This window comes from Oryzias latipes, chromosome 22 (assembly GCF_053564925.1).
Source record: "Oryzias latipes strain Hd-rR chromosome 22, Olatipes_Hd-rR_3.1".
NCBI lineage: Eukaryota > Metazoa > Chordata > Actinopteri > Beloniformes > Adrianichthyidae > Oryzias > Oryzias latipes.
Genome location: NC_136258.1, coordinates 9,394,275 through 9,406,435, shown reverse-complemented (window position 1 = coordinate 9,406,435; position 12,161 = coordinate 9,394,275). Strand labels below are relative to the sequence as shown.

General features: G+C 45.3%; 1 protein-coding gene across 23 annotated transcripts in view; it reads right to left on the bottom strand.

The window, feature by feature from the left end:
- Positions 1-12,161, bottom strand: part of myt1lb (myelin transcription factor 1-like, b) — a 127,351-nt gene that overhangs the window by 49,112 nt on the left and 66,078 nt on the right. For 22 of the 23 annotated variants that reach the window (XM_078940892.1, XM_078940893.1, XM_078940891.1 and 19 more), the window contains one exon: positions 1,493-1,947. In XM_078940892.1, the coding sequence (XP_078797018.1) occupies positions 1,493-1,947 (455 nt within the window). Of the gene's footprint in view, positions 1-1,492; positions 1,948-4,669; positions 6,251-12,161 lie in introns of those variants that run through there. The other variant, XM_078940902.1, reaches the window with a different exon arrangement.

Genomic DNA, 12,161 nt, shown 5'->3' with positions numbered 1-12,161 from the left:
GGCGGGAACGTTCGGGATCAGACGTCTGCTGGGGGCTCGGATGAACAACAGTTCACATGTGAGCGGTTTTCACATGTATGTAGGAAAATCAGCGCGTGGCTGCTTAGATGCTACATCTAGACTTTTTCTGGGTATAGTTGTGCGCCAAACACTTTTAACACACTGCTCTGTCGGAGCTTCACTCTTAATTGGACTTGAAGGCAGTGTCAGGTCCAATCGTGATGCGGGGGTGCAAAGCAGAAGCTGCTGGAGAGAAACCTGCCAGCTCTGGTGTTGGGCATATCACAAGGAGAAAGACCAGATAACATATGGAGCGGGATGTTTGGAATTGTCGGAACAAACAGTTAAACCAATGCTCTGACTAGCAACATCCCAGAATTCTTGTATTGGACCACAAAAAGCTGTTCATGAATAAAACTCATTAGAATCTAGAGTCTTTACACGTAAATATTCTGGCTGTGTTTTGGGGGTTAACCAATCTGAATCTTTATTGACATTAATGCAGCACTTTCAGCATTTTAGATTTTGACTGCTTTTTTTAATGGTGAAATAATATTTAAAGTGTTTTAATGAAAACATTCCAGTGATGGAAATATTCACTTATTGTGAATAAGCAGCACAAACAGAAAGGACATATCTTTCTAGCAGGTCATAAAGACATTCCAAAGTCTCTATAGTCAGTGGAAGAGTATATCCCTCAAATGATAAATGAAGAAAGTGGAGAATTTATCCTAAACAGGACTGATGCTTTGCATCCACCAACATCTGGCCTGGTTCACCATTCTTAGCCACATTCAGTACAGACCATAAGTTTGGACACACCTTCCCATTCATTTGAATGAGAAGGTGTGTCCAAACTTTTGGTCTGTACTGTAAAGAAATCCTTTGTATCTGGGCTTAAACGGTCTCAAAGTCAGAATCTAATAGACTCCTTTGATGGAGTCTGAAGATCTGATGCTTTGGTCAATAAATCCTTCTTGGATTCACAGCGATTTCCTTCAGGTAGTGTGTCAGATGATTGTTGGTCATGGCTTAATGAACTGTTGTCCAAAACTACAAACAAGCCAAAGGTTGCACGGTGGCGTTGGATGCTCGGCTGTTGGAGTCCAGGTCATTGATAGTTTGTAGTATGTATCTATCAATATTCCTACTCTGTACATATTCAGAAACTGGAAACACTCATAATTTATTCATCTCTGATGTAAAGGATGACTCAGCAGTCTTTGAATGACAGGAAGGTGTCATGGTGACCAGCTAAGAGCAAAATACATTAACATGGTGAACACTGAACGTAGTTTTTGCATCTCTGAGGTCAAATCATTGAAGCGAGTTTTGACGTCGCTTCAGAGTTGCACAGGTTTGTTTTGCATCTTTACAGTTTAGTTTGTAACTGATGAGCTGCTGACAACCATGTCCGTTCCTTTAAATGTTTTTGACTCCCCCTCTCCCCCACTCCCGTTTACAACACACCCAGCTCACGTCATGCTCTCACCTTGCCCCATATTTTGCTCTTCCTCCTCCTCTTCTTCATCGTCTTCATAGTCTACCTCCTCAATTGCTTCTTCTTCCTCTTCTTCTGCCTCCTCCACCCTGACTTCATCACTGTCTTCCTCCTCTTCTTGCTCCACTTCTACGTCCTCTTCTTCTATGTCCTCCTCTTCTCCCCGTTCCTCCCCCTCCTCATTTTCATGCTCCATCTGTTCTACATTGTAGTCCATGTAGCCTCCCACATCTTCCTCTTCCTCCACTACCTCTCCTCCCCCCTCCATGGCTCCCTCCTCCTCTTCTTCCTCCCTGTCGTCCATCTCCTCGGTTCCGTCTGTGTCGTAGCACTCCTCCATTGTGGAGTTGTCCATGTCATCAAGTAAGGTGCTCCTCTTTGGAGAGGTTTCCAAGGGTTCGATATCTAAGCTCTTCCTCTTCTTGGCCAAAGGGCAGCCGTACACACTGCAGGGGAGACACAAGATTGGAGCTGTTAGCTTCCGGCACCACGTGCCCGGTCAAGTCATTCATATACGTTACACTTTGACAACTTCAGGGGCTGCATCTAAAAACTATAGTAAAAAGCTGCTTCCAGGAGAACCTTTATGTGTTTGGTCACTAACCAAATTTGATTGACTGGTTAAAAAACAAGTTCTGTAGTTCTTGTAGTTCTGGAAAAACCTGTATCAAAAGTCAAACATTGTCATTCTAGTGTTTGCTCTGACCTTGGCTCAAACATGAAAAGTCAAACAGATTTCAAACAGGAGCTGAATGTTAGTGCGTTTGCTTTAGGAGTGGAATCATCTTTACCCAGCTATGGGCAGCCTGCGTCCTGTTTGGTAAATAGTGGATTTTTTTGCAAAAAAAGCGTGTTGTGAGAAAGTGGTCTTTGTCACGTCACATACATGTCAGAAAAGACAAAGAATTGAGAAAGAAAGGATGAATATTTGCTGTTTTTCCATTTCTATATCCACGTTTCGTCCAACACTCTGTCCATACTCCCTCAGCTGGCGCGTGGTCAGGTGGGAGTTTCACCTGGCTCAGACAGTCTAACATGGACCACCACCCACAGCTGAAGGTCTCACTGTCTTCATCTCAGCCTGCGCAGAAACCGTTTTCTTCCTGACAAGCTCTCCCCCAGAGCGACCGAAGATCTCTGAGACAGCGAGGGAAGGGGGGGGGGGGGGGGGGTAGACGGGGATGGGGGAGGGTCTGCAGCACAGTAATCAATAGTTCTTGCTACCAAACATCTCAAAAGCACATTAAAATGCCACTCATCCGGGTCCCTCTGTTAAGGTCCCTCTCCAAATAAATCAAAGACTGGTCCCGGTAGGTTACCGGCTGCCAAGACAGGCAGCAGGTAGGAGAGCAGCTGAGATGAATGGGGGGGGTACAAAACAAGGAGAGGTGGCGTGAAATCCAGAGACACGTATTCTTGCTTTCGTGTTTGACATTCCAGGTCATCACTTTTCCATATTTTTAGAATAATAATAAAAAGGAAAGCATTCATCCAACGTTTTTCTATCAACCTCTGGCCTGCAGCACAGCTCCAAAGAGCAAACAGTCAAATGTGGCCCATTTCTGCAGCATTCAAAACTCACCCACGCTGCGTTCACACCAAACGCGTCAGGAGCGTCAAGTTTTAATGTTAAGTCAATGTACAGACGCGATCTGAGTCCTGCGGCGCGATTTGGGCGTGTCAAAAGCTCAAAAATCGGAACTTTGGCAAGGTTGAAGCGTCGCGTCAACCAATCAGGGATTTCAGCGTCTCCATCAGCGAGCAGAACACAGATCCAATATGGCTGATCGATGTGAGCGTCCATTCTTTAACCCGCTGCTGCTCTTTTGGGGTTGCCGGAGCCTTTCCCGGCTACTGTTGGGCAAAGGCGGGATTCAACCTGGACAGTTGCCAGTCTGTCACTGGGCCCGTGGGGCTGGAGTGATGGCGCCCGCGAGGTTTCATGTCTCTAAAACTGATTAAATGGCAGGTCAGGAACACAGGAAATAAAGAGAGATGGGTTTTCTTTCACCATATTTTAGAAAAGATTAGATCAGATCAGGACTGTACAGAAAGAATTGCAGAAAAAACAGAAAGAATCTTTTAAAACATTTTTTTTAAAACATGCAGATGCAAACTAAAGGTTGCATCTGCAATGTGTCTGCCCACTGAAAACAGCCACCTCCCAGCATGTAAATGAATTTTAATCACCTTATTGGTGTTGAACAGTTTCCTCCAGCATCCTGCTCATCCCTGAGCTGTCAGGCTGCTGCAGCGGGATGATTGCTCTGCTGCTTCTCAGCCCCACAATGACTAAGCCACATGAAGCCTCCACATCTTGGCAATCCCACATTCCCTAGCGCCGTCTTTGCCTGACCTTGGCTTCAAGATTCATGCATATGTTCAGTGGAGAGGCACTGCATCCCACTTACCGTGCTCCATAATTAAAATTCCCAAAATAATGATGTGGTATTTAAATTGGAAAAAGATAAACTCCACAGGGCAAGTTCTTCCCTCTGCATCGTCCCTGGCAGAGCCACAAATCCTCCAAGAGGGCTGCAGCGGTGACAGGTGAAGGCAGAAGAAAGCAAGACCTTTTGGGATGCTGTGTGCGTTCCCAGCATTCCAAGATGTAATCAATTACTTTTACAGTATCAACAAGAGGGAATTTAATGCAGAATAAATCCTTCGTGAAGCACGAGAGGGCTTTTCAGTCATGAAGCATTAACGTGAGCGAAGTGGAGAAAAGTGGCTCTTGTTTGCCTAATTTTGGCCGACAGTTGAATGACTGCTGGAATGTGACAGTGTCCCACGGTGCCTTTATTAAACGTCATATTAGTGGCTGTTCACAGCAGGGGCACAAGCTTTAACCCGTCATCAGCATCGTGCACTATTTGTCTCTCAGACGTAGGTATGCCGCTGCCACGGCTCCCTCCTCCTTTTTTCCTGTTATCCAGCACTTTTCATTCATTCCTATTCACATCTTCTCTAAGCCTTTGTAATCTCACCTATTCCATTACTGTTATACACCCACTTCCTCCACCTTTAATTTACAGTACATTAGCTTTTTTAAGCATGAATCGCACTTTGCATATGCTCCCTTTTCCCCCAATTTTCTCCCACAGTGTTGCCCCCCTAATTGCACTTATGCCTCCACAGAGTATTCTGGAGATGGAGGGAATGAACCACCTCTGACTGTGCTCCATATCCAGCAGGAGGATCTAAAGACACGTGTGGCAGAGCACCGTCTCCATGGTGATACCCTCCAGAAATCCATGAGGGATTCACCATCATCGCAGTCAGTGAGGAAAAATGAGAGAACGGCATGCAGGGAGAGAAAAAACGGAGGAAAATTAGAGAATGTGGAAGTGACACACATGAGAGATTGTATATTTGAGTGCGTTTCTGCATGTGTGGACGAGCATCTCTGTGCACGCACATTCTAGTGGAATACAAGGTAGCCGAGCTGAAAAGAAGAGGACAGTTTCATGTGTGATTGTGTGAAAGAGGAGAGCGGATCATTTCAGGGCTGTCAGGCTGCTTCTGCTTGCAGAGGAGAACAAAAGGCAGTGTCTCGGTGCAGGCGGCTCAGCTCCAGGCAGACTCTGCAATTTGGGGCGTTTTCAACAGACTAAGACTCCAGCTTGCATATCATCGGGTTTTGTCCATGTGTGCATGCACACACAGACACTTGGATAACTGTCAGATTGTCCTAAAGCCCCCAAAATTTGACTTAATGGTTGCGGTCTTGAAATAATCCATGTTGTTAGTGAAACCCAGAAGATTTCTGTGTGTAGGCAAAAGTTCACAAGCTTAAGTTGTATGTTTGTTGAATGGAAGCAAGCCTTAAGAGTGAGAGCAACAGTCCAGTCTAAGAATGATTTGGAAACACCCGTCAACAAAGATTAGGATGATCAGGCTAATAACTCATCACATGAGTTCAGCAATCAGTTAGGCAAATACAGAAAGCATGACAGTTTTAGCAGCACCTGCAAAAGAAGCTGCATTTAATTTACCAACATGTGTTTGTCAAATGGATGCAAACAGAAACAGCATGCAGGGGAATTTAACAAAGAACACGGATTCCAGCGGCGGTTTTTACTAATATGGAACATGTATAAAAACCAAATACTGACTGGCACCACAATCCACTTTGTTGGTTTGCTGTATTGGCACAAAAGACGATGAACCCACGTTTCTGTGTGGATTAATGCCACAGCAAAGGATCTTTGGGACATTTCCCCTTCCAGCATTGAAGTTTTGAGAACGGAGAACTGATTTGGAGTCAGTCGTTGCAAATAAAGCTGACATTGAACTGAAATCTCTGTTTCCCTTTTATGTCAGTGTCACTTCTGAACCTGGCTGTTTGTTTTGTGTCTGCTCCAGAGCTCTACTCTCGCCGGTTTCCAGTCCCGGCCGCTGGCATGAAGAGCCCTCACCGCCACCTGTACCCCGTCTCTGATCCGCCCCGCTGGAGCCCGTCAGCCGTGTGTGACCCCGGAGTTCTGCCTTAGTGCTCGAATCAGTTTGCACCAGATTTGGGGCTACATTCTGTTTCTTTTGAGAAGCATTCCAGTCCTTGTTCTCCTTCTCTGCTCACCATTGCATTGATTAGAGCTGCGCTTTTGTAAATCCTCATCAAATTCTCTTGTTTGCCGTTATTGTCCTCTGTGCAATCGCTTCTTGCCGATCGCCCGCTAACCCGAAGCAAACAGCATCTGTCATTTGTGTGCAGACGTTAACAGTTTTCCCTTTTTATCAAGAATTGTCCCAAATCAGAATGAATGGATTTCGGGGTTTTGGTGGGGGTCTCTCTCTGTCCTGCTCTCTCACTGTTACACATGTTTTCTTGTCTGATACCAATACAGGCTGGGGCTAAGATCCAACATAACACATCTACAGATTGGAATGTGATGGTTCTGTCTTGGGTTGCACTTTACATGTCATCAAATAATAAATCAGGTGATTGAAAAAAGTGTAGAAAGACACCTGAGAACATGCACCTGTTGAACAGAAAGAACAAATATCCAGGGGGATTTTGTTTTCCAGGCAAACATTGATATATGCATCATACTGGCTATTTAACATAATTTGTAGGTGGAAGTCATATGCAGAGGAGCTCATCAAGAAGCTGATTCAGGGGGTGTAATGTGGCTATCTGTCATCCAGCAGCTGAAATCACTCCTGGATTAGCCAGGTAAGAAGTCTCTCCACCACTGTAATGACTTCAATCAATCACCTAAACTCCCACGCGCACAAAGAAAGAGCCAGGCTAGTTAGCTGAGGGCCTATCAGCCATCTTGGAGAAGGAATTCCTTCTTCCCTGGCATTTCCATGTATCCGTCCAACCGGCAGCAAATGAATGAGTGTCTGGATTGGTGTTGTCCTGTTATGAAGGGGAGAGGCAGAGGGAGACGCAGGCGTTTTCTCTGCGAGGACTCTATGGCAGACATTTAACATATTTATATTAACTGTGAAGCTAGTTTGAAGTCATCTTTGTAATAAAAGTATACAGATAATGATTGAAAGCAGTAAAGTTTTAGTACAAACCCGTGACTCCTGCAGTGGATCGATGAGGGTCTGTTGATGTCGGGTCTCAATGGACTGACTAACGCTAACCTTAATGGACGTCTGAAATGACTTTCGTTTGTGTGAAGAGCGAATCTCTCCTGCATAATGAACGACTCCTGCACGCCATCGCACATGAAACCTCCCATTCTCATCTTTTTAGTGCTTTCGTTGTGCTGGAACTGACGGAAAGGAGATCCCAGCAGTTCTGTGTGTTAACTCTGACCCGTCATGTATGTGTTTTCATGGACCCGCGCTGATCTGCTGCTGTTCAGAGATGCCTGCACTCACGTCTGATCGCCTATTCTACACAGCCCTTGTATCTAGTCTGGCAACCAAACAAATGTTTCCATGTTGTTTCAGAATAAACATGATCAGGAGTTTTGGCACAGAGCTCCACAGCAGTGGGGGAGCATGCGTCTGTCTTTGGTGATGACCAACACCAGCAGTGTGCTTTCTAGTGTAGTAGCTGCATCCAGCAGAATAAGTGATCTGCCCTTTGTGCTCTGCTTCATGCTTCCAGCTTATCTGCTTTCTGCCCTGTCTTTGGAGCGGGGGGGGGGGGGGGGGGGGGGTGTCTGACATTGATGTAATTTCTTTGGCAACTGCTTTGAGCAGAGGGCTGGTTGTGGGTAGGGAGATGCGGGGGCAATCATCCGGGAAGGGCTAGAGCTGAGTTCAGAGTTTAGGGGTCAGGATGTGTCTGAGCCTGAAGCTGGCCCTGAGCAGCTGCACCCACCCACGCCTCCCCTCGCCACGGCCCGGCACCCCCCCCTCCCCAGCACGCTTCGCGCTCGCCACACATAATCTGTTATTCTCTTTGATGTCTCTCCTCGGGGAGGCGGCTATGAAAATAAAATAGAGGAAAAAAGGGATGAAAAAGTATAAACACCACCTGTTTATGTGACGGCAGGTAATGTCAGAGAGACGGTTTGCAGGCTTGTGGCGATGCACAGGAGGCAAACAGAGGGGAGGCTTACAAAGGAAGAGTCAGCCAGTAATGGCTTTACAAAGCTTTCAGTGGAGGTGCAGCAGCTGAGATCATGTGCAGTGGACAATAGAATAACTCCACATTACATGAACTAATATTTTAGCAGTGATTGTAGTCCAACAAGACATGAACCAATGAAAATCCAGCTAAATGACAGCCAAGCTCAAACGAACCCTACAGCTCAAAGCACACTCCCAAGTGAAGAAGCTAATGACAGAGTTGACGGTTCCAACCTACTCTGTTCCCTTCACCCTCGGTCGGCCACGTCGCCTTTGTCTTGGTGAAATAAAGCTTCCCATTAAATATGGAAATTTCTGTTTTAGTGGCAGATACTTCACAGAAGGAGGCTGATGGCATGTCCTCTGTTTTTTTAGAAAGGGAAGTGGCAGATTTTGATTAATGGGACCTTATCTGGTGGAGCACATGGAGACAGAGGGCTTCCTGCGCTTGGTGGGGGTGGATGGCTGCCTGTTCTTCTTTTTCTCATCCCTCTTTTTCTCTTCAGTTTCAAATCACTCTGGGTCTCAACTTCTGCTGTTGCTGGAATTGTCTTGCTGACGTCGAAATATGTCAGGTTTGGGACAAAACACAACCGTGCCTGATAACAGAAGAAGTCAGTTAACTATACAGACACTATGAATGTAATTGAACTAATACTGGAATGTCTTGGAATCACACCTTGGCTTTGGGAGGATTTTTGTGTGTCTGCAGGTAGTCAGCTCCCTCTCCATTCTATTTTCCATTTCCATATCCCGTCCTCATGTCTCCTCTCCTCCACTGCCAGCCACCAAGTGAGGTGCAGCGGTGCCTCTTTCCCTGTCGCTCTGTCACCAGCCTGGCCCACTTCCAATGCTTTTAGTGAGAGCTATCTGTCAAGTTATGAATAATACAGGCCCAAGGCTGGCACTAGCTTGCTAGCTAGCTCTGTAGAATCCAAATGAGGGCTACAGCAGGAAGAGAGCACTTGACTTTTAGCTCGCTACCACCAAGACAGGCAATTACTCAGCCCACAGCCCCAGCTGCAGTTGAGGCAATCATAGACGCAACCCCACACATCCCGCTCTGCACACAAACGGCACGCACACACTCTGCATGCATAAGCAGACACACACACACACACACACCCACACACACACACACACACACACACACACGGCATCTCCAAATTCAAATAACTACAAAGTTGTGCATGCAGACATACATAAAATATGGTTTCTTCCATACATGACAGAGAGTCGATATCTGTTCTTCATTTACAAATGTCCACAAACTGAGGCGATGAATGAACGGCTCAGGACTTTTCAGACAGTATTTACATGAAAACAGCTCTCTGATGAAGAAAGCACAATCAGAAATGTAGTGTTAAGGAGACTGCAGAAATGTTTCCACTCTTCCCTTTTCCAGATTTTAGCCTTAAAACCACAAAGATCCATTAATCAGACATGGAGTTACTTCATCATGTCTTATCTGTTAATTAACAAAAGACACGGCATCCACCTTTATCACTCCTCTCCGTAGTTATGCAGCAGGCTGGGAGGGCTATCACATGTATCAGGTATGTGACACATGCAGGGTGGCATAATTAGCTTTGCGCCCAGGCATCTTTAGGTGACGATGTTAACCCATGCATGACTGGTTCCAATCATGCATTGGAAGAGTGTGGGATGTAATTACAGAGTGCTAGGCAACGACAGGCTTCACAGGTAAAAATAGTCACACAGCAAGAGAGAGCGTGGCATGTGTTTAGCATGTGAGGTGAGTGCACTGGGTGCATGTGCATGTGGGTGTGTGCATGTATGCCTGCGAGTACTGAGGTAATGAGATCTAGTTAGTGATGCTCCAGAGTGTCTTATTAACAAATAATAACAGCACTCCTTTGTTTTTTACTTCTCCTCCCATCTATTATTTACAGCTCACAGATTTACTCATAATTCATTTATGGTGCATCGTGTGCAACCTAGAAACTAAATGGCACCCAAAAAAACACAACTGTCAGGTGTTGCTGTGTAGAATCACAAGCAAGTCGTCAAACTCACAACACAGATTAAAAAGTAGCTTTTTATGTGACAAAACATGATTACAATTATCCTTTGCAGCACTGTTGCAAAGGATGGCACCCTCCACCTTTCCACTTCAAAGTTTCTTGTTCTTCTTTTCTTTTTAGCAATTCTATTCCCGACAGCCAATCAGCTTCCCCCATCTGTCTTCTGCATCCTCTACCACCAGCTACCTTCATGTCTTCCTTCTCTGCATCCAGAATCCTCCTCTCTGGTCTTCCTCTAGACCTCTGGCAGCTCTAGACTCAGCATCCTTCAGTCTCTCCTCTGGACATGTCCCAACCATCTCAGTCTGGCTTTATCTCCAGAACCTCTAACATGTGCTGTCCCTCTGATGTCCTCATTCCTGATCATTCCTGGTCCCTCCCAAAGAGAAAAAAAACATCCCCCTCTCTAGCTTCTTCTCCCCCTGTTTTCTGCTCTCACTACAAATCACAATATCATCTGCAAACATCATAGTCCATGGTGATTCCTGTCTAACCTTATCTGTCAGTCTGTCCATCACCACTGCTAACAGGAAGTGTCTGAGAGCTGATCCCTGATGTAATCCCACCTCCACCTTGAACTCCTCTGTCTCCCCTGCAGCACAGCTCACTACTGTCTTACAGTCTTCATGTCCTGGACATTCTTCTCTGTCAGTCCAGACTTCCTCATACGTTACCACAGTTCCTCTCTGGACACCCAAACTTTCTGCAGATCTACAGAGACAGTGTGTCTCTCTCTGACCTTCTCTGTACTTCTCTACCAACAACCTCAAAGCAAAGATTGCATCTGTAGTGCTCTGTCTTTGCATGAAATCATCCTGCTGCTCACAAATGTTCACTTCTTTTCTTAGTCTAGCTTCAACTACTCTTTCCCATCACTTCATTGTGTGGTTCATCAGCTTTATTCTGCTGTAGTTATCACAACACTGCACATCTCCCTTATTCTTAAAAACGGACACCATCACACTTCTCCTCCATTCCTCAGGAATCTTCTCACCACCTAAGATCCTGTAGAACAAACCAGTCAGAAACTCCACTACTATCTCTCCCAGACACATCAATACCTCCACAGGTATTTCATCAGGACCAAGTGCCTTTCTACCCTTCATCCTCTTCAATGCCCCCCCTCACTTCCCATATACTAATCTTTCCTACTTCCTGCTCCACAACAGTCACCTCTTCTATTCTTTCTTCTCTCATTTTCTTCATCATTTGGCCTTTAGCTAAATCTTTAAGTTCATTTTTTCCACATAAGATGGAAAAAAACAACAGAAAATGGAGAAAAGGCATTCTGCATCGGTACATTTCCTAAAACACATAGAACTGTTGTTTTTTATTAGCAAGCCATAAAAATGCAGTTTTTCTAAGTTGTGGAAAACACAGCAGACTCAATTTAAAGTGAGTCACAGTCCTTAGAAAGACAGTATAGATAAATAATCCACCATCTAGGACTCTGTGTGCATCAAGTGAGAACATTAAAGATCATACATGCACAAAATAGCTTGTTTAGAGGGGTCACCAGAGACCACACAGCCTAAAAGCCCGTACACACCGGGACGAATTTCGTGCGAGATATTCGCCGACGTTTAACGCCTCGTGACTAAACAAAAAAACACCTCAGGTTCGCTTTTTTGGTTTGACGCGCCGCGTCAAAAACTATACAACCAATGAGAATGGCGCTTTTCCACACGTGTCTGGAGCTTCTGAAGTTACAGTAAAACAAAACTTGGGGGCGCTCAAACACAAAACTGCCTTTTTGAGCACACATACCAGCGAAGAAGATAGACGCCAAGTAGCGTCTACACTGCCGTCAAGAAATAAGACGAAGAAGATGCACTCACTGACGGACATTCTAAAATATCCCCGAAAACGCTCACGATACATTTTCAGCTCTTGTACCAGTCGATAAAACTCCCCATGTTCTTCTCTTCTCGTAACTATGGGATGTACCCAAAATCGGCGTCTTTTCCGGGGTCTTTCATCATTCAACAGAACAATAATTTCTTTATCGCTGGAACTGGAGCTGGAGCTACTGGTGCTTGAAATATTCATGTTTTCTTTGTATGATTCTGACAAGCGCG